General features: G+C 51.8%; 1 protein-coding gene across 1 annotated transcript in view; it reads left to right on the forward strand.

The window, feature by feature from the left end:
* Window positions 1–2,035: 2,035 nt before the first annotated feature.
* Window positions 2,036–21,978, forward strand: part of LRRC38 (leucine rich repeat containing 38) — a 49,971-nt gene continuing 30,028 nt past the window's right edge. Inside the window, exon 1 of the mRNA XM_061383228.1 lies at window positions 2,036–3,319. Coding sequence (XP_061239212.1) covers window positions 2,674–3,319 — 646 coding nt within the window. The 5' untranslated portion in view covers window positions 2,036–2,673. The remainder of the gene's footprint in view (window positions 3,320–21,978) is intronic.

A 21,978-nucleotide genomic window follows, 5' to 3' on the forward strand; every position in this document is an offset into this window, starting at 1 on the left:
GGGGAGGGGTTCCCTGCATCCCACGAACCCTAGTCATGTCTGTTCCTGCTTTTATTCATGAAAAATGGCTTTTGATTTAAATTCAAGGCACCTTGGGGGACACTCAAAGCAAGAAGCAAGGCGTTCCTGCCACAGCAAGACTTATGGCCATTTTTATATGCACTGTCTCTCCAAACACTTTCCAGCTCACGTTCCAAACCAATATTTCCCCACGTGGCCTTCACATCAGCTGTGAAAGGGGAGAGGGAAGGTATTTTCTCTCTAGTTTCAAGAGGAGGCAGTCAAGGCCAAGAGTGTCATTTCTCAGCATTCTCCTTACCGAGGACCCTTTTATTATCTTACCACTGCACATCCCCGTTTTGCAGGCCCTTGCTAAAGGCTCTGCATTTATTAGGTAGAAATTCACCTGTTTCCATTAATCAAAGTCACCAGCTTCTGCTCAGTGCAAAAGAACTAGGGCTATCACTGACTTCATTGCCAAGAACTGTGGCATTTGCTCTGGGTGACCTCCTCTTAGATAAAGCCTCAATTCTCACCAGAGTTTTTGAAATTCTGCAGAGTTGATCTTCAGGCATCCCAGGCTGGGTAGTATTTCCCCAGAGAGATCGAGCAGCCTGTGGAAAGTTCTATAGCCAGTAGTGGGGCCAGGACCAAGTCCAGGAGCTTGACACTCAGGCCAGGGCTCCAGCCAACCAGATCAACTGGCAGGGAAGGTTGATACACACTCAGACACACAGGCACATGCAAAATGGCAGCCCAGTCAAATGCAGGTGCCCTGTAGCAGTGATGTTAGGGGCTCAAACCAGTAAGAAATAGGTTCCCCTCTATGCTGGAGTGAGGAATCAGAGCTGAGCTTGAGGTTCGAGGAGTGGAGGGTGTAGCAGATGCTTCCAGAGTGGTCCTGGATTGTTGCAATGGGGGGGATCTGTTTGTTCTGTCACTGGCCTTTGCTTTGACACTGCAATAACGCATCATTAACACCGCCAGAGACCAGAGTCGGGGCTGAGCTCTTGCAGCTGGGGACGACAAAGACAAGAGACCCCAAGAGAGTGGGGACAGACAGGAAACTCAGGAGGTCTGGCATGGAGGCTGGGGGTGTAAACAGGACCCCAAGTCCCTCAAAGCTTCCCCCAGGGCTCTGTACCCCTTCTCTCCCAGGGCTCCTGCAAACACTCATTCTCTGTTGAGCCCTTGGCTCAATCCCAGAGGCTCAGGGTTTTGATCCATGGGAAAGCATCAGGCCTCACATACCTTTGGAAAAAGGCCGAGGGCTTAGCTTTGCGGCTTCAGAATTCAAGCCTCCACCAATCTGCTTGGGGCCAGGGGCCAGGGCCCAGGGCAGGGTATTGGGGGCCTGCTGCCCGACAGCTGTTGCTAGGTTATTTTGGTCCAGTGGGAGCTTATCAATTACAGGACATTTGGACCAAAATAGCCAACAGCAGAACCATCTCTTGGTGGCTCTGTGAGGACTTCTCCTTAGAAGAGTTTCTAAAATGGGGCTGGAGCGGGAAGGGAGTTTGATTTGAGGGGTGGGTGAAGTGACGAGGGCTAAACTCACATACTACTTGCTGTCCTCTCTGACCACCTACCTTGGGGACCAAAGCTGGGGTTTTGCTGGGGAGAGGGTAGAAATTAGCAGGGAAGAGCTCATCCTTAAACTCTTTCTCTTGACTCTGTCTTCCTCCCCACAAGCTGGAGTCATACATATTACTGTCTCCCATTTGACAGACGGGGTGCACGGGGTCCAGAGAGGAGGAAGCACAGGTACCCGGGCCACACAACGGGAAACCCGGGCCTCTGAGCCCAGGCCAGGTGGCCTCTCGGTTAGGCCTTGGTTAGACCAGCAGAGGATCCGCGCCCGGTGGCTGCCAGGTCCCCTACACACTCGGGCCAGCGTGGAAACTGCTGACTGGTCCTGGCTTTCCTTCGGGCCACGGCGGGAGCCCTGGCAGCGCCTGCCTTGGTTGACCCCGCCAGCCTCCGTGAGAGGGGTTAAGTGCCAGAGGAAACGAGGTAGGAAGGTCAGCCACCCTGAAGCTCCCTGGAGCCCCGCCCAATGCCGGCTCGGCAGACTCGGGCACGGCGCCCCCCCCGCTCCCCCCCGAGAGCCTGCCAGAATTGCACCGGGCGCAGAGCCAGAGGGACACAGGTCGCGCTCCCGTTTGCAGCAGGGGTGGCGCGCGGGGAGCGAGCTTTGGCACCTGGCGGGCGGGGGGCAGGGGGGGCACGCCCCCGACACGCCCTCAGAAATCCACTGGGGTTGGGGGCTCGTGGGAATTGAACTTGGTCGTCGAGTGTCCCGCGCCAAGTCTGCGCGACAGGTCTTATCGCCCGGTGACGGAAAGAAGCTGCCCGGGCGGGGCCGCGTTTGGCGACGGCCACTCCGCTACCCTTACCGCTCCCGCCTCTCCTCCGGGATTTTCCAGCGGGTTAATTTCCTGTTCGGGTAAATCCTTCGCGAGTCCGTCGCCCCTCCCTCCGTGGTCCCCCGTTCCCCCACCTCCGCCCCGGCCGCTCGGGCTCCCGGGGTAGGTCCGCGCTGCGCTCCATCGCCCCCGCTCTCCCGGGCGCACGCCCTCCCGGCGCCCGGCCTCCGGGGTCCCGCGAGCCGCCCCGCGCCAGGGCTCAACCCGAGTCGCGTCCGCGTCGCCGCCGTTCGCGCGGGCCCAGGCCATGCGCCCCCGCGCCGCCCCCCGCGCCCCCACCGGCGCCGCCGCCGCGGCGCTGGGGCTCTTTAGCTTCCTGCTGCTGCTCCAGCCCGGACACGCGTGCCCCGCGGGCTGCGCCTGCACCGACCCGCACACCGTGGACTGCCGCGACCGCGGACTGCCCAGCGTGCCTGATCCCTTCCCCCTGGACGTGCGCAAACTGCTGGTGGCTGGTAACCGCATCCAGCACATCCCCGAGGACTTCTTCATCTTCTACGGCGACCTGGTCTACCTGGACTTCAGGAACAACTCGCTGCGCTCGCTGGAGGAGGGTACGTTCAGCGGCTCGGCCAAGCTCGCCTTCCTCGACCTCAGCTACAACAACCTGACCCAGCTGGGCGCCGGCGCCTTCCGCTCGGCCGGGCGGCTGGTCAAGCTAAGCCTGGCCAACAACAACCTGGCTGGTGTGCACGAGGCCGCCTTCGAGACCCTGGAGTCGCTGCAGGTGCTGGAGCTCAACGACAACAACCTGCGCAGCCTCAACGTGGCCGCCCTAACCGCGCTCCCCGCGCTGCGCACCCTGCGCCTCGACGGGAACCCCTGGCTCTGCGACTGCGACTTCGCCCACCTCTTCTCCTGGATCCAGGAGAACGTGTCCAAGCTGCCCAAAGGTGAGTCTGCGCGGGGGAGTGGTGGGGGGGGGGGCGGGGGGAGGGGGACAGAGGGACAGCGCAGGGAGAGGCTGCGACAGCCGGATAGCCTCGGGGCAGCCCTCTGGGGCAGAGACCTGGTCGCTCATGGCCACTGCCCTGAATGAGAGCTGCTCCAGGTGTAATCCTCGCACGTTCCCAGCCTGAACTTTTCCTGGGACTCTCCTAGGGAAGGAGAGTGGGGAGGGACACATTTGGAATTCTCTGGAATTTCTGGGCCTTGTTGCTATGCTTTTCCCTTTGTTTACCTCCAACAATGTTTGGAACCTGGGTTTCCCAGATCGTCTCATGGGGCTTGGGCTCCTAGCACTGGTGGAGGTAGAGATTTCTAGGTGGCTCAGTGGTAAAGAATCCGAGTTTGATCTCTGGGTGGGAAAGATCCCCTGGAGAAGAAAATGGCCACCCACTCCAGTATTCTTTTCTGGGAAATCCCATGAACAGAGGAGTCCGAGGGGTCGCAAAAGAGTTGGACAGGACCAAACAACAACAATGTCAATGATGGATGTGCCTTATTTCTGGGCCCCTCCTAAGTGGAAGACTCCCTACTGTGTGAGCAGCGACTCAGCACTGTTCTCAGTACCTTGAACATGGAGAGAGAGTGCACCAGTTCTAAGAGCTCTCTAATAGCTTCTGGAGCTCAGTGGTTTTGATTTCTCAGCTGCCAATTTGCTCTTCTGTCTAAAAGGGGTAAGGAATATTCCTGGTGAGGAATAAGAGCAGCCTGCAAAGAGCCAGTGATGCAGTAAAGATTTGCAGTAGCTTTTCAGTCCAGATGTGAAATTGCTAAACAAAAATCTCCTGGGCTGGGACACCTTTTGCTTGCCTGGTGCACTTTTTCTGTTGGTGACATAGACATACATGCCCAGCTGGCAGACAGGAACATAAGGGCACAGTAGGTAAGGGGCCCTGTGAAGGCCAGGAGGAAGGAGGCAAAGGAAGAACTGGAAAGAGGGGACCCCAGCATCCATAAGGATGAGCCCTGAGCAGGTGGACTGTCCTTACCTTCAGTGGATTCCAGGCTTCCACTGGTGAGCATATGAGCGTGGTCCCAGCAGTGAGCCCTCAGAGCCAGACTCCGCCTCCCACCTTGCCCCTGGGGCTTGGCAGAATAGGAAGCAGAGCTGTAAGACCCACAGTAAAAAAGGTGACATTGATGTGGATTTATCTTTGAGAAATATATATATATATATATATATATGTATTTCCATTTATTGAGAATTCAAGGATGCTGCTCATCTATGTCCTGAATTCCTGTGCTCACTTATTCATTCTGAACTGTCACTAAACACACATCCCAGGCAATCATTTCTCTCCTGAGCTGGCACTTTCAGCCCAGGCTGGCTCTCCCACTCCAGCAAGTTCTAAAAAGACCTGACGTGCAGGGTGCAGAGTCCCCCAGCTTTACACTTTGCCTTCATTTGCTGTCTGGCTCCCCAGACCCTCCCCACCAGAAGACTGTCCCGGAGACAGGAAGGTCCAGGTGCAGACCTCATTGTGGAATGGGGGTTCACCCTGGTTTTGACAGCTTCTGCCTTTGCTTCTCGGTGGTGTTGGCATCATGAACCCCCATTGTCAGTTGAGGGAGTATAATTGGTTCCCACTGTTAGTCACATGAGGACTTGGTGTTATGGGTCAGGAGCTGTGAATTTCAGTCTCAGTTCTGCCATGGATGGCTGTGACCTTGACCAGGACATGTGTCATGTCTGGGTCTCAGTTTTTTCGTTTCTAAAGTACTTTAATTGACCTCTGAGGTCTCTATAGAGCCCTGGATTTGGAAGGCATAGATTGGAGTTCTGGCTTAAAAACTGAGTGACTCTAGGCAGGTCACTTAAGTTCTCTGAGCCTCCCCCCTCTTTCTTCTGTGTGAAATTGGGACACAGGAATGCTGACCAATATGTCCGACTGGTGATTGTCAGTATCAGAGTCATTTACTGTGGGTAAATGAATGAGCAGTAAAAATAGAAAGGGCTTTCCAGGTGGCTCAGAGGTAGAGAATCTGCTGGCCAATGCAGGCTATATGGGAGAGGTGGGTTCGATCCCTGGGTAGGGAAGATCCCCTGGAGTAGGAAATGGCAACCCCCTCTACTATTCTTGCCTGGAAAATTCCATGGACAGAGGAGCCTGGAGGGCTGAAGTCCATGGGGTTGCACAGAGTCAGACACGACGAGGCAACTAAGCACCCATGAGCACGCAAGAATAGCAAACGTTATTCTTCCTCTTGTCCATAATATAGGAAAGCAAAGAGCCACCAGATGGAGACGTGGGGGTTAAGGATAGACAGGTCCAGAGCAAGGAAGAGTGTCCAGGCCCTGGTAGAGCGTTGGTCTCATTCAGGAAGGGAAGATGGAGGCAGCAGGAGGTCAGCTTGGGGGCTCCCGGCGTCTCCTGGGGTGAAGTACCGAGAACATCTGTGACCTCACTGCCCATGGCCTGTGGCCAGAGCAGGGTCTTAAGCTCTGTGAACCAGAGCGGGGCAGTGGGTGGGGTGGGGTGGGTGAGTGTGGATCACCTAGTCTAGGCCTTGAGGCTAGAGAGCTGGGTTCTGATGTAGACTCAGATTGTGACCCTAGGCAAGTCCCAGACCTCTCTGTGCCTCCGTTTCCCTGCCCTAACTTCAGACTGAAGAACAGAATCCGATAGCAGGTTTGTGGCCAGGGTTATGTGAGGTCCTCTCTATCAAAGGCACAGTGATTTTAGCAGAGTAGGTGATGGGCAGGCATTAATCACTCCTTTCCCTTCTCCTCATGCATTCGGGCCTCTCCTATTTCACAGAGGCGTCTGGCAAGGGGCTGAGAGCGCAGGCTCCAGCCCAGACCTGCTTGGTTCAGATGCTGTCTCTCCCTCTCACTGGTTGTGTGTGCTTCTGCCTTCCAGTTTCCTCTCCTGTAAAATGTGAATCATGCTAGTACCCACCTCACAGGGCTGTGGGGAGGATTAGAAGGGTAGCCTCTATAACAGGGTCCCCAGCCTCTGGGATCTAATGCCTGATGATCTGAGGTGGAACTGATGTCATAATAAGAAAAAGTGCACAATAAATGTAAATGCACTTGAATCATCCCCAAACCATCCCATCCCCTGCCCTCTGTCTGTTGATAAATTGTCTTCCATGAAACCAGTCCCTGGTGTCAAAAAGATTGGGAACCATGGATCTACAAGGTACTTAGAACAGTGCCTGATACATGGGAACTTCCAATAAGCATTAATGTTGTTATTACCCTGTTTTGGAGAGCTGATGGGAGTGACTTGCCCAAGGTCATACAGAGAGTTAAATGCAGTTGAAGGAGGGGTGCATCAGGACCTCTTGGCTCCTGGCCTCCCGGAAGTTGGAGGCCATCCACTTCCTGCCAAGGAAACTAGGTGCCTTGGGGCACAGGCTCTAGGGCTTTCTAGGCAGGGCCTAAGTAGGAGAATTCAGAGGAAAGAGCAGAGACCTGCCACCCTCCCAACAAAGCCCTTGCCATCACCTCCTCTGCCCCTTCCTCCTCCAGAAAAGCAAACCAGGCTGAACCAGTGACCTTGACGAGCTCTGACAGCACAAAAACACGACGCCTGCCAGGTGAGCCTCTGCACGGATGGGAGCGCTTGGTCACTGGTGGAACACCACGGGGTTGGCCGGTCCCCTCTGTGCAGACTCCTGCAGGGCTCTGCTTTCGGGGGCAGAGGGGTCTGGGGGAGCCAGCCTGCCGGGGCTGGATCTGAAGGAAGGCTCACCGGCCAACTTGGCAACAACAAGCAAGCAAACAAACCCCAAGCAAGAAAACAAAATCCCAGGATGGTAATTCACTCTGAATTTCAGGTAAACAAATGCATAACATTTTAGTATAAGTATGTCCTGTGCAACGTTTGGGATATTCACACACATAGAATTATTTGTTGTTTTTGAAATTCACATCACTGGCCATCCTGTGTTTTATCAAGTGGATTCCCTGATAGCTCAGCTGGTAAAGAATCCACCAGCAGTGCAGGAGACCCCGGTTCAGTTCCTGGGTTGGGAAGATCCCCTGGAGAAGGGATAGGCTACCCACTCCAGTGTTCTGGCCTGGAGAATCCCGTGGACTGTATAGTCCGTGGGGTGGCAAAGAGACAGACACGGCTGAGCAACTTTCACTTTCACTACCTTCTGGTGGCAGTTTGTGGTTTACCAGGGCTGTCTTTTTTAATAAAAATACCCATGCCTGGCAAGTTACCTTTACCCACAACTGGCCACTGGGTGTGAGGTGCAAAGAAAAGAAGTGGTTTGCACAAGTTCACGTTGTTAGTGGCTGAGATGAGCATGCACTCAGGAGTGTCTGACTCCACTCCTGATTCTTTGTGATGGCCTAGAACAGGAGGGCAGGAATAGCTCCTGCTCTGTTCTACTGTCCCTGACTCCCCTGGGGGACAGCTGGCTGCCCTTCCAGCCCCAGAGTCTGCTCCTGCTCTGGTGGTTCTCCCAGGAGCCAGTAGCTTCTGGGCCAGGTAGGACACTGTGCCCTCAAGGGAACAGTGACCATCCTTCTTTGAGTCCACCTGCAGACTCAAAGGAGCTCCAGACCTGGAAGATACAGACATGGGAATTCGCTCAGGTGACAGTGGGGTAGAGAGGGAGAGAAGGGGAGGGTCTGGGAGACAGGGAAGTGGCAGGACAGCACCCTTCTTGGAAGATGAGTCCCTCCCGTTGTCTTCTGTTCACAGCAGCCCAACGAGGTGGTCGGAAATGAAAACACACAGGTGATGAGGAGCCTCTGTGTGCTGACCCCTGGGGATTTGTTTGACATGCAGATTCCTGGGGCCCCAGACCCACTGAATGTTGGCCTGGTGGATGAGGCCTGGGCATCTGCATTTTAGGTGCTGCCACCTCCTGGAGGGCTTCCCAGGTGGCTCAGTGGTAAAGAATCAGCCTGCAGTGTGGGAGAACTGGGTTTGATCACAAGATCAGGAAGATCCCCTGGAGAAGGAAATGGCAGCCCACTCCAGTATTCTTGCCTGGATAATCCCCATGGACAGAGAAGCTTGGCAGGCTACAGTACATGGGGTTGCAGAAGAATTGGACACGACTTAGTGACTAAACAACAACATTCCCTGAAAGGGGCTTGCAGTGCACACTCTCTAAACTTGAAAACCGCTGCTGGAGGGGGCAGGCTTTGTGCGGCAGCTGTGGAAATGCTGTGTGACGTTGTAGGACTTTCCTGTCTCTCTGTGCCTCAGATTTTTCTTTTATAAACAAAGGCATGTGAGTGGGAGGATTTTAAGGTTCCTTCCAACTCTAAAATTCTATGGTTTCAAGGGAAGGGAAGATAGTCTGTGTCTTAAAGGTTAGGAAGCTGAGGCCTGGGGAGATCAGGCCCCTCCAGAGACCCCACTGCTAGAATCCGGGGGCTGCAGTCTCTGTGCGGTAGAGAGGGGGTAAGAGCACCTAGGAAGCCTGGGGTTCCGGGCTCACAGTTCATCCCACGTGACCCAGCCTTGCTCCTGGAGCCTCGGGCAGGAAAGGCCACTGGGTATAAGGAGTCATGATTCTTTATCATGAATGATAAAGAATCTGTATGCCAATGCAGGAGATACAGGAGATGGAGGTTTGATCCCTGAGTTGGGAAGATCCCCTGGAGTAGGAAAAGCAACCCACTTCAATAATCTTACCTGGGAAGTCCCATGGACAGAGGAGCCTGCTGGGCTACTGTCTATGGGGTCGCAGAGTAGGACACGACCGAGAGACTAAGCACATGTACACACATCTTACTGGGGCTTCCCAAGTGACCCTAGTGGTAAAGAACACGCCTGCCAATGCAGGAAACATGAGAGATGCAGGTTTGATCCCTGGGTTGGGAAGATCCCCTGGAGGAGGGCACGGCAACCCACTCTGGAGAATCCCATGGACAGAGGAGCCTGGCGGGCTACAGCCCACGGGGTGGCAAAGAGTTGGAAGCGACTGAAGCGACTTAGCAGACACGCCCAGAGTGCACATTTTCCTTATGCTTACACACCTAAGAGAACCACGTTCCTGGCAGAGGCAGATCGAGGTCTCACTCGCTCTTTCAAGTGGCCTGCCTCCTGCTGTCGACAGGTCTGTGCGTGTCCTGGTGTGACAGGCGCTTGTGTTTCTAACTTGTCTCTTAATTAGAGTTGAGTCCTCAGTGTCACTTTTCAGCATTCCCAGTGTCCTGGCTGGGTGTCAGCTTTTATGGGCATTGCGCTCTGGAGTCCCGGGGAGCGTCGGCTGCAGACGTGACCCAAGACAACCGCTTGTCTCTTTTCTTGCTGGAGTGCCCCACCCGGTCCTGCTACTCTGTCCCAAATGCTGGATCTTTCTGGAAACGACACCTTCATCCTGCTGCTGTTGCTGTTTAGTTACTAAGTCGTGTCCGACTCTTTGTGAGCCCGTGGACTGTAGCCCGCCTGGCTCCTCTGTCCATGGGATTTTCCAGGCAAGAATACTGGAATGGGTTGCCATCCCTTCCCCGGGGAATCTTCCCGCCCCAGGGATTGACCTTGCGCCTCCTGCATCACAGGCTGATTCTTTACCTCTGAGCCACCTGGGAAGTCGGGGTGCTCTACCAATTAACTCAAAGGGCGACCTCATTGCTGGGCCAGTGGGTCAGAGGACCTGCCTCTCTGCCTGGCTTGGACAGCCCTGGGGGAGCAGTTGGCAGTTTGCTCTGGAGAGGGCAGTGGCACTGTTACCTGAAGCTGACCAGCTGCCAGCTGTCTCAGATCCTGGAAGATTTAGGCCTTTCAGCCAAGTGGCTGTCCATTGCCCACTGTCCCAGAATCCTGTGGTCCCCGATGTAGCTGAGAATGAGGTGCTTGGCCGGCCTTGTCACTCCCGGGCTGGCAGTGTGATGGTGGCTCAGAAGGACCTCCATGTAGGCTGGTTGTCATGAAGACCTGAATCGGACGTATTCGTGGTTACTTGAGTCAAATCGTATCCTGAACATCATCACTGTAAGATCACAGCAGAGTGTGTCACTCTAGTCCTGGGACTGTCCTGGGCTCCTGCCCTCAGGTCTTCGCCCAAGCTGTGCCAGCCACTTCCCCAATTCTCCCCCCACCCCCACCCCCCACCTTCCCATCCTCATCTCTACTTCTCTGCCTTTCTGGTTCCTACTTAACCTTCCAGCCTCCAACCCTCTGGGCCTCGAGGCTTCATGGGAGGCTGGCCTGTGCAACCTGATTGGATCCTGTATTACCTCTATGATCACTGCTCGACCTGCCAATTTGCAGGTCTGGCTGGTTTTGAGGGCACAAAGTGTGTCTTTTTCTCCTTGAACCCCCAGCAGTTGGTGCACTAAATGACATGTTTGGAAACCTTCTGACGGCTTGCATTGTACTTGGAACAAACCAGCTCCTTCCTGTGTCCTGAGAGGGTCCATTCACAGCCCAGCCACACCAGCCTTCTGTCCTGGGAATACAGCAGGGGCTGGTGACCAACCAGGACCTCCTAGATTATGGCTTTCTCTCCTGCTGAGGTGGTCCCACCTTCCCATGGCTGTGTCTCCCTCATCATCAGGTCCCCATGAGGTGTCCCCTTCTCAGAGAGGCCTTCTCTGACCACCCCACCCAAGCAGGACCATCCCCACCCTGCTCATTGTTTGTCGTATCTCCTTGTTGTGTCTGTGGCATTGTGCTCACAGAGTCCACATTATCTTGGTCACAAGTCTTGTTGCTCTAGAAGCATGAGCTCCAGAGCCACACGTTCCCTGCAGTGTCCCCAGTAACTGGGCCGTGCCCGGCGTGGAAAGGGCTCTGAGGGGCCGCAGGCATGTGTGAGTGGATGAATGCACACTCCTGGGGCCTCTGTCACAAGGGCCATCAGGGGATAGGCCAACATCACTGCCCTTGGCTTTTACCCCCACCAAGTAACCCCTGCCCGCCTGTGGTCAGCCAGAGACACCCAGATTACCTTTCAGCAGGGGCAGAGGCCTGGAGTAGGGGTTCTCTGGGCTCCATTAGCAGATTCTGCTCAAACCCTCAGGTGGTTGCTGTGAAGGAGGGAGGGGGCCAGCTGCACCTACCCCATCTGTGAGAGCAGTGCTGGCAAGACAGCAGGGCCGCCTTCATCCCGGGAGTCGGTGAGCCTCTGCCCTGGCGAGGTGCAGGGTGAGTGGCTGGGGGAGAGGGTTCAGGACACCGAGACCACAGATCTGTTTACCCTGCTTATCAGAAACCTGCTTCGTCTGGCGTAAGCAAACAGAAAGGTGTCTTATAAAGATGTGGGTGTCGCCAGGAGCCCAAAGTCCTAAACAGTCAGGCCCAGGGAGCTCGCGGGTGAGACCTAGGAGGCTGCAGGAAACACAGCACCTCACTCTTTCACTCTCTGCTTCTCACACCATCTCTCTTTAACTTTTTATTTTATAGTGGTGTGTAGCCAAAGGCAATGGCACCCCACTCCAGTACTCTTGCCTGGAGAATCCCAGGGACGGGGGAGCCTGGTGGGCTGCAGTCCATGGGGTCACGAAGAGTCGGACACGACTGAGCGACTTCCCTTTCACTTTTCACTTTCATGCATTGGAGAAGGACATGGCACCCCACTCCAGTGTTCTTGCCTGGAGAATCCCAGGGACGGGGGAGCCTGGTGGGCTGCCGTCTATGGGGTCGAGAAGAGTTGGACATGACTGAAGTGACTTAGCAGCAGCCGATTAAGGCCTTCCCTGGTGGCTCAGAGGTAATGAATCTGCCTGCAATGCAAGAGTTGCAGGAGATGCAGGTTTGATCCCTGGGTTGGGAAGATCCTCTGGGGGAGGGCATGGCAACCCACTCCAGTATTCTTGCCTGGAGAATCCTATGGACAGAGGAGCCTGGTGGGCTGTATACAGTCCATAGGGTCTCAAAGAGTTGGACACGACTGAAATGACTTAGCACACATGCACACATGGCCGGTTAACAATATTGTGATAATTTCAGGTGGACAGCAAAGAGACTCAGCCATACATATATGTGTATCCATTCTCCCCCAAACTCCCCTCCCATCCAGATTGGCACGTAACATTGAGCAGAGGTCCCTGTGTGCACATCGTCTTTTATTCTCCTCTTCATATATTAATAGGCTTTCTCAATTTTTTCCATCCATGTGACAAAATAATATGCTGCTCCATTCATGGGACCAGCTGAGGCCAGGCGAGACTGTGCTGTCCTGGTTCCAATTTCCAGATCTGAGAGGAGGCTCTGGGGGGCGGAGCTTAGGGATGGGGGCTGGGCAGACCACCCACTAGGCATCGAGCTTGGCATCCATAACTCTGGCCGGGCTTCCTGTGAGCTCATCCTGGGCCCTGGTGTCCCCTCTGTCAAATACAGGTAATAGCATCTGCCCTTTGACCTTGAGTGACATCATATGAAGATGCTCAGAGTACAGCTTCCTCCAGCACCGGACATAGAAACTGTTGTTTTCTTCCTTATCCAATTCATAGAAATGTGGACAAACAGGCTTATAAATCCCTCTGGATTTAAGCATTGCCTGTTAAATCCCAGATGTCCAAAATCCATGCAGACGGACATTAGTCGTGTGTTCACAGCACGTCCTCCCAGGGGCTCTCAGCCTGTCCCCTCTGCTTCAGAAGGTGCCCAACAAAGACTCCCCAGTGCCTCATCTCCTTCATCCTCCAGGCTGGCCATGGGGATAAATGCCAGAGGCAGGAGTCAGGACCTCAAAGGAGCTGCGGGCCACTCAGGATTAAGGGGCAGCTTCCCAGACATGAACCCAAACCAGAGATCTAGGAATTGGGTTCCTGTCCCTAATTCTTTGTTGGCCAGCAGTCGACCTGAGTCACATCCTCTTTCTCAGTTGCTCTCGATAATGAACAGTGACCCCAGATGCCCCTGGGGGCTGTAGGTGGGAGTCCTCAGAGGAGGTGGGGCAGAAGGAGAACCATAGGCACATTAGAAAGAACTTGGAGCTCTGGGCTGACTAGACTCCCCAGAATATAGTGGTGTCTGAGTTCCTCTGTCAGCTGCAGACCTGGGGGCTGGATGACCTGGAAGGCCTCTTCTAGCTCTGATTCTGGCTGGCTCTGCACCCTCTCCAGCCAGCCTCCTCCAGGTCATGGAATAAGAAGGTCCGACAGCCCCTTGTCCCCAGCGTCCAGCAAAGGTCTCCTGGGCGGGCTCCCTTGACACTGGCCCCACCACCCTGGCAGCTCTCTTTCAAATCAGCAGGTACAAGAGTATGTTCTTTTATTTTCCTGCCCCCGCCACATTATTAGAAAGAATGGCATTGCTTTTTCACAAAACAGCAAGGAGATGATATCTCTTTTTAATATAAGCTTCCCTGGTGGCTCAGATGGTAAAGAGTCTACCTGCAGTGAGTGAGGCCTGGGTTCGATCCCTGGGTTGGGAAGATCTCCTGGAGAAGGGTGTGGCAACCCACTCCAGTATTCTTGCCTGGAGAATCCCCATGGACAGAGGAGCCTGGTGGGCTACAGTCTGTGGGGTTGCAAAGAGCTGGACACAACTGAGCGACTAAGCACAGAGAATCATGAATGCTTATCTGCATCAGAAACGAAGATGTCACATGGTCCTGTTCAGGGCCTGAGGACTTAGAGCTGAAGGTCAGGACACCTGCTGCCACGTCCTTGACCTGGGCAGGTCACCTAACTTGTCTGGTATGTGGTTCCTTCATCTGTAACCCTGAGGTATGTCGGGAACATCAGGGAAATCCTGATGTAAAAGGGCTTTAGGAAAAAATGGGGGTGTGCAGACATGGATATGATTGTCTTTTATTTTTTTTACTTTGCTTTTTTCCCATGTGTTATATTATATATTGGAGAAGGAAATGGCAATCCACTCCAGCACTCTTGCCTGGAAAATCCCATGGAGGGAGGAGCCTGATAGTCTTAAAATTACTCATGGAAAGCTATTTAGATTTTTTTTTTTTTTGAGTCTTAAAACCAGATTAGGTGCTATTTATTTATTTTGTCTGTGCGGCATGTGGAATCTTACTTCCCCAACCAGGGATTGAGCCTGCTCTCCCGGCATTGGAAGAACAGTATCTTAACTGCTGCACTGCCATGAAAGACCCCTGAAATGACTATCTCTAAGGATGAAGTTTTATACTCACAGATGTCTAGAAACAGGAGAAATGGAAGCCATGCAGGGCCACACGGGGAAGCAGCAGGGATGGTCAGGAGGCAGATGAAGTAAAAAGAAAAACAGATGAGGGTCTTTATTGTGGTTTTTGCAGGAAGGAATGGGTGAGGCGGGGTAAGCAGAGGAGGCAGGTTTAAGGTTGGCTAGTTTGAGTAATTTCAGGAAGCTCTCATTAAAAGGGTGATCCCTAGCTATCTAGTACCTGGCCCTGCAGTGTTTTAGGGCAGGAAGATAAGAGTCTGGGATTGCAAGAATCTGATCAAAAGAGGTGGGTGGGATATCAACTGTGGTTGGTAGTTTTGCATATCAAGGGTGTCTCATTGCCAAGGATTTAGGAACTGGACAGCACTGGGAGGGACAGTCCTTCCCCAGGTGGCAAGGCCCCAAGATGCCAAAGCTAAATAAAATATAGAATGTAAGAATCATGATGAATATAAGGGTCATTGCCGATATAATTGAGTGGTATTTTATTTAATCCAACATATCCAAAATGTTATATTTTCAACTTGTAATCAAAAGAACACTCAGATATTCATGAGCTATTTTCCCATTCTTTATTTCATACAAAGTCTTTACAATCTGGGTGTGTTTTATACTTACAGCACATCTTAGTCCAGACTGGCTGCGATCAATTTCTCAACATGTGGCTGGTGGCCACTGTAGTGGACAGTATAGCTCTAAGTCTACTAGTGTCTTCCAAAGGAATCAGCGCCAGACTTACTCATTTTACAGGTGAGAACGCCAAGGCACAGATGGGTTAACCTAACTTGGCCAAGGTCACCAGCCAAGAAGTGACAGAGGGAGAGATGAGCCGGGGTCTTTGTCACTAAACATTGCATGACTTCTCAAATCTCATGTCAGAACCAGGTCCCTTAGGCACAAACCCACTCTTTTGTCCACAGCTCCTGCTTTAGGCTTAGAACCAAACTTAGTGAGCCTTGCTAACTCAGAACCTTGACTTGGCTGAATCAAAGGTGACTTGAATGTATTAGTGGAAGTCAGAGTAGACCTGTTGAAAGCAAGTTCACCTCCTACTTTAGGCTCTTCTGAGACTTTATCTGGAACAGTGACCCCTCCCTGCTTGCCAGACAGATATCAAGTTGTGTCTTTGCTTTGCTCAGAACTCTCCAGTAACTCCCATGTTGCTGAGATTAGAAGCCAAGTTTCTTCCAAGGGCTTCCGCACCCTCTCTGCAATCTGACCTCCTTTCTTTCTGGCCTCATTTCCTACTACTCTCCTTTCATTCACTCTGGTCCAGGCACCCAGACCCTGTGTTGTTTCCCAGACGTCACAGGCATATTCCTGTCTCAAAGCCTTTCTGTTCCCTCCACCTGGACCTCCCTTGTCCTGATGTCCACATGACGTTCCCCCTGGCTCCTTTTAGCTGCTTGCTCAAATGCTCATGGAGCCTTTCCTCCCAGCCCCAGTGAGCTCTGAGACCTGCCACCTCCAGCTATCTTCCTCTCCCTACTCTCCTTTTTCTTTATTACATCTGTCACCTCCTGCTGCATAATACATCCTACTGATTGACTTGTGGTCTGTCCATTTCCCCTCACTAAATTGTAGTCATAAATTATTTTTTCCACTGTTTTCACTCCAGGGCTGGCATGTATTAGGTACTCAATATGTATTTTATTTTTTTGACTGTGTTGTGCGACATGTGGGATCTTAGTTCCCTGACCAGGGATCGAACTCGTGCCCTCTGCATTGGGAATGTGGAGTCATAACCACTGGATCACCTGGAAAGTTCCCTTCAGTATGTATATGTTGAATGAATGAATGGCTCATTGATGGGTGCTAACACCAGGCAAAGGGGAGAAGAGCAGAGAGGAGGCAGTCTCTAGGATCACCCTCTTATTTAGAGGAACTAGTTTGGTAAACTGATTTGCATCAACGTGTTAGTGATTTGTGAGTTAACCAGGAATAGACACAGTAAAGGCAGAAGGAAGGGACCTCTGCTTACCACGGAGACATAGTCTGCATAGAATTTCAGACATGGGGATGCTCAGATGGAGGAGGCCTCATGGGAAGGTCAGAACCCCAGGCCTCATCAAATTACAGCTTCTGAGCAGTTACCTGGGCTTCCTGTCTCTTAAAAGATGCCAGATATTCTTTGTATTTGGACAGCAAGACCATGTTGACATAGGAAAATGGATATTTAACTAAGGAGAGATGTGGAAGGACATAATCCCTGTTGTCAGATGTTTGAGGATCTGTCCTGCAATGTAGGAGACTTGTTTTGGCCTCAGAAGATGGACCTGTGGCTTCGAACTACAAGGAGACTGATTTTGATGCACTGTAAGGAGGAAGAGCTAGCGGTTAGGGCTCTGCAAATGGGCTGCCTGGGTACAGAGTGAAATTGCCATCCTTAGAGGCATTCAAGCGGAGACCAAATGACCGCTTGTCAGTGGTGCTAAAGGGAGCATTAAGGAATGGGTGAGATTTCTGCCCACGGTGCTTCAGTCCTCTGAATCTGGCTTTCTGAGGTTGTTTTCCTTTTCTCCTGGTTCTCTGGCTAGAGAAGCATGTCTTGAAGGAAGCTCCAGCATGCTGGAAGTCCAGTGACTGTGTCTGTCTTGATGCCTGGAGCAATTGCTCCACCTTTCTTTATTTCCCTTCCTCGCCCATGCTTCTTTCTTTCTTTCTTTCTTTTTAATTTAATTTTTTAACTTTACAATATTGTATTGGTTTTGCCCTCTACTACAAAGCTACAGTCATCAAGACAGTATGGTACTGGCACAAAGACATAAATACAGATCAATGGAACAAAATAGAAAGCCCATGCTTCTTTCTGAACCTAAATAGACAAAGTTTTTAAGTCGTGCAGCTGGAGAGAAAGTCAGAGCTCCTAGCCCCTTGCTTATTGCAGGTCTGGCTCTGCTTACGCCAGTCACTGTAGGAAACCAGATCAGTTGCCAACTATCAGAACTGGTTTCTAAAATGTATCATGTATGTACAGTTCAGCTGGCTTAGTGGTAAAGAATCCACCTGCTAATGCAGGAAACATGAGTTCAATCCCTGGGTCAGGAAGATCTCCTGGAGAAGGAAATAGCAACCCACTGCAATATTCTTGCCTGGAAAATCCCATGGACAGAGGAGCCTGGCAGGGCTATAGTCCATGGGGTTACAGAATTGGACATGAATTAGTGACTAAATAGCAGCAACAACAACAACACCATGTCAGTTCATGTTCAGCTCCCTTTGAACCAGGATACTGGTCTTTGGGGGCTCTCTCCTAAGCCCACATAATCCAAGCTTCCAGACACAGCAGGAATGCCCCCTGTATATGCCACCAGCTTAGTCCCTTCACTCACCTGTGAATATGTGTCATCCTTCTGCTCTATGCTCCAGAGAGCCCGGCTCCAGGGGCTCTGTCACTAACCATCACGTGGCTTCCCAAATCTCATATCAGAAACCAAGGTCTCTTAGTTACAAACTTAGCCTCTTGGGTCCAGAGTCTCTAAATTAGTCAGTGAGCTTCCCTGATCCAGAACCTAGTTTTGGAGGGTGTAAACCAATGATGACTTGAATAGCTTAGTGGAAACCAAAGCAAGCTAGACACCTGTGAGGACAAATTCAGCTCCCAGTCTCGAGGACGTAATAGTGCACCTGATAAGGGCTCTGACCTCTTGGAGTGAACATTCCAGAAGACTCAGAAAAGCTTAGATAATAGGATTATCTTGTCTACTTTTCTTTCAGATAGGAAACTGTGGCTCAACGACACTGAGTGACTTGCCCAAAGTCACACAGCAAACTAGTGAAAAGCCAGGACAAGTGCCAAAGCCCCTGTCTCCTGGGCTGGGTGATTGCCTCACCTTGCAGGGCAGGCACTGGAGGGGGTTCTGCATTTAGATGCACTGTGACTGGAACCCTGACCCTTTATTTACTAGCTGTGTGAGCCTGGGCAGATTGCTTAACCTTTCTGTGCTTCAGCTTTCTCATGTGTAAAATATGTGCTTAGTCACTCAGTCGTGTCCGACTCTTTGCAACCCCATGGACTGTAGTCCGCCAGGCTCCACTGTCCATGGGGATTCTCCAGGCAAGAATACTGGAGTGGGTTGCTATGCTATCCTCCAGGGGACCTTCCCAACCCAGGGATTGAACCCAGGACTCATGCATTGCAGGCGGATTCTTTACTGTCTGAGTCACCAGGGAAGCTCAAGAACTCTGAAGTGGGTAGCCTATCCCTTTTCTATGGGATCTTCCCGACCCAGGAATCGAACCGGAGTCTTCTGCATTGCAGGCGGTTTCTTTACCAGCTGAGCTAGTATTCACAAGTCTGTCATATGGGTCAAAGCGTATGGGTCAAATAACCCCTGTCACAAGCTTAGCACAGTGCCTGGCAAACAGAAAGCTGTTCATAAATGCTGACTGTTACTATTATCAGCTGTAGATGAAGGCCTGTGTTACCGCCATAACAATGTGCAGTTCCAGAAGCTCACCCTGAGCCACAGACATGGCTATCACTGCAGGTGCTGGATCCCGGGGTTCCCTGTGGCCCCTGCTGTCAGAGGAAAGTGAAAGAGAAGTTGCTCAGTCATGTCCGAGTCTTTGTAACCCCATGGACTGTAGCCACCAGGCTCCTCCATCCATGGAATTTTCCAGGCAAGAGTAATGGAGTGGGTTGTCATTTCCTTCTCCAGGGGATCTTCCTGACACAGGGATCAAACCTGGGTCTCCCACACTGCAGGCAGATGCTTTACCATTTGAGCCACCTGAAAAGCCTTCCTCTGCTGTCAGAGGAAACATAAATCTAACAACAACCAAAAAAACAGTCTGGTTCACGACTTCCTAGAAAATTGGTAAATTGTTTCAGAGCCGTTTGGGCATAGAAAGAATGTTATGGCCTGAAAGGGAAGGGCCAGCACTCATGGGGAGATGTCCTGGAGTGGGCGTCCCAAGCTGCATAGATGGGGATGGCCACCATGTCACTCCAGAGAGATACAGGCAAGTGAAGTCCAACCAGTGATGCGTGTGTGAGCAAGGCCAGTCACAACTGAGTCTGCTGCGGTGTCATGGAAAGAAGATGGTCTTTGGTGATGGCCAGGCCTGCCCTTAAGTCCAGACCCGCACAGATGAGTTGTATGACTTCAGGCAAATCATACAGCTTCTTGGAGCCCTGGTCATTGCATCTAGAACCTACCCCATATTTGTACCCATGTTCGTAGTAGCAGCATTATTCAAATGACTGAAAGGTGGGAGTGACACAGGTGTCCACTGATGGATGAATGGATAAACAGGATGTGGTCCATCCATACAGTGGACCACAAAGAAGGAAATTCATGGGACTTCCCTGGTGGTCCAGTGGTTAAGACTTCACAGGGTGCAGGTTCAATTCCTTGTCAGGGAGCTAAGATCCTGCATACCTTACTGGCCTAAAAGCCAGAACAAAAACACAACAGAAGCAATATTGTAATAAACTCAATGAAAAATGGTCCACATTAAAACAATTCTTTAAAAAAGCAGAAGGAAATTTTGCCACATGCTACAACATGGATGAACCTTGAGGACATGATGCTCGTTGGAAGGGGCCAGTCACAAAAGGACAAATACTGTATCATCCACTTACTTGAGGCACCTTAGAATAGTCAGTTTCATAGACACAGAATGGTGGTTGCCAAGGGCTGAGAGGAGGGAGGGATGGAGGGCTCGTGCTTAATATGGAGAGGGATTTAGTTTTGCAAGATGAAAAGTGCTCTGGAGGTGAATGGTGGGGAAGGTTGTACACATCGTGAATGTACTTTATGCCAGTGAACTGTATACTTAAACATGGTTAAGATGGTACATTTCATATTATGTATATTTTACCACAAAATTTAAATTAAAAAATGGGACTGGAAAAACATTACCCCAAAGCAGGGCATCGCAGCCTTGATCGTACTGGCACAGCATCCATGTGTGCTCAGTCGTGTCCAGCTCTTTGTGATCCCATGGACCATAGCCGGCCAGGCTCCTGTGTCCTTGGGATTTCCCAGGCAAAGATACTGAAGTGTGTTGCCATTTCCTCCTCCAGGGGATCTTTCTGATCCAGGGATTGAGCCTGTGTCTTCTGTGTCTCCTGCATTGCAGGTGGATTCTTTACCATCAGGATTCTTTAGCCATCAGGAAAGCCCCTCCTGTTGGCATTATGGGAAAGAACTCACCTGTCAATGCAGAAGACGTAACAGATGTGGTTCAATCCCTGGGTCTGGAAGGTCCCCTGGAGGAAGGCATGGCAACCCACTCCATTATTTTTGCCTGGAGAATCTCATGGACAGAGGAGCCTGGCCAGCTGCAGTCCTTGGGGCTGCAAAGAGTTGGACACGACTGAAGCAACTTAGTACACATGCGTGCGATGCTGGCATTACTGAGGTCATCGTGGGCACGGAGTGTTTAGCAGTGCCCTGCCGTCTACCCACTAGATGTCAATAGCACCCCACCCAGTTTCAAGGACCAAAGACATCTCCAGCCATTGTAAGATGCCTGCTAAGGGGCAAATTCAGCCCCAGATGAGAACCACTTTTCTAAAGGGCTGTTGAGAAGAGGATTAAAGGACATGGTGGTGCAGCACTTATCATAATTCCTGGTAAATGGTAAGAGTTTCAATAAATATTACTTCCCCATAGAAGTAATCTGAAGTACCCACTTAATGCACACACTTCTCATCACCCTCAGAACACTCAATGCATCACTTCTTCCAACTGGCCAGTGAGCCCAACGGCAGATACTAACCGGGGACACTGGGTGCTCAGAGGGGCGGGTCCAGGAAGGGAGCTGCAGCTAGTGTCTCTGAGGAGCATGGAGCGTCGTCACCGTGGGTGGTAGGAGGTACCAGCCTCCTGGGGCCAGTCTTAGATTTCCTCATGCTGGTCTTGCCAGAAAGATCTAACTATTTCATCAGTTATCATAAGTAGACACAGGTTGGTGACCTCAGAACTCAGCCCAGGGTCCAACTTGTAGCAAAGTCTGTTATTGATCGTGGAGGCGGCAGCAGCAGTGGTGGTGGTAGAAGCAGTGGAGGTGGGCATCAAGGTGGAGATGGTGGTCATAGGGGAGGTGGACGTGGGAGAGGTGGATATGAGGGTGGACATGGTGGACATGGGCGAGATGGCCTTCAGGGTGGAGACGGTGGGTGTAGCAATGGTGGTGATGGGTCAAGATGACGGCAGTGGTCGTGGTAGCGGAAATGCTTGCATGCTTCCCAGAGAAAAAAATTGCAAGCTGTCAGTGATCATCTCTGTCATTTCTTACCAGGGGGAAGACAGGCCAGGAAAACTGCGTTGGGAGGCTGTCTGTTTTCCATGCTTATGTGTGTGATTGAGGTTGGTGTCCGGAGGTTCGGGGTGGGAGTCAGGCTGGAGTGGAGGGCCACAGACACAAGTCACAGCCCTGGTGCAGGATCCACCCTTTCTATAGGACGTGCTCTGAGGAGCCAGGACCAAGCAGGAGCCCTTGACCTGATGCTGCCGATGCATCTTCCTCAGGGAGAAATCAGCTGATTACTTAATCAGATGGAGTGTCTCCTGGATGAGATGGTGAAGACAACTGGGAACTTCCCCCATGTGGTGATATTTAATGAAAGT

This window comes from Bos javanicus, chromosome 16, assembly GCF_032452875.1.
Source record: "Bos javanicus breed banteng chromosome 16, ARS-OSU_banteng_1.0, whole genome shotgun sequence".
In the NCBI taxonomy this organism is placed as follows: domain Eukaryota; kingdom Metazoa; phylum Chordata; class Mammalia; order Artiodactyla; family Bovidae; genus Bos; species Bos javanicus.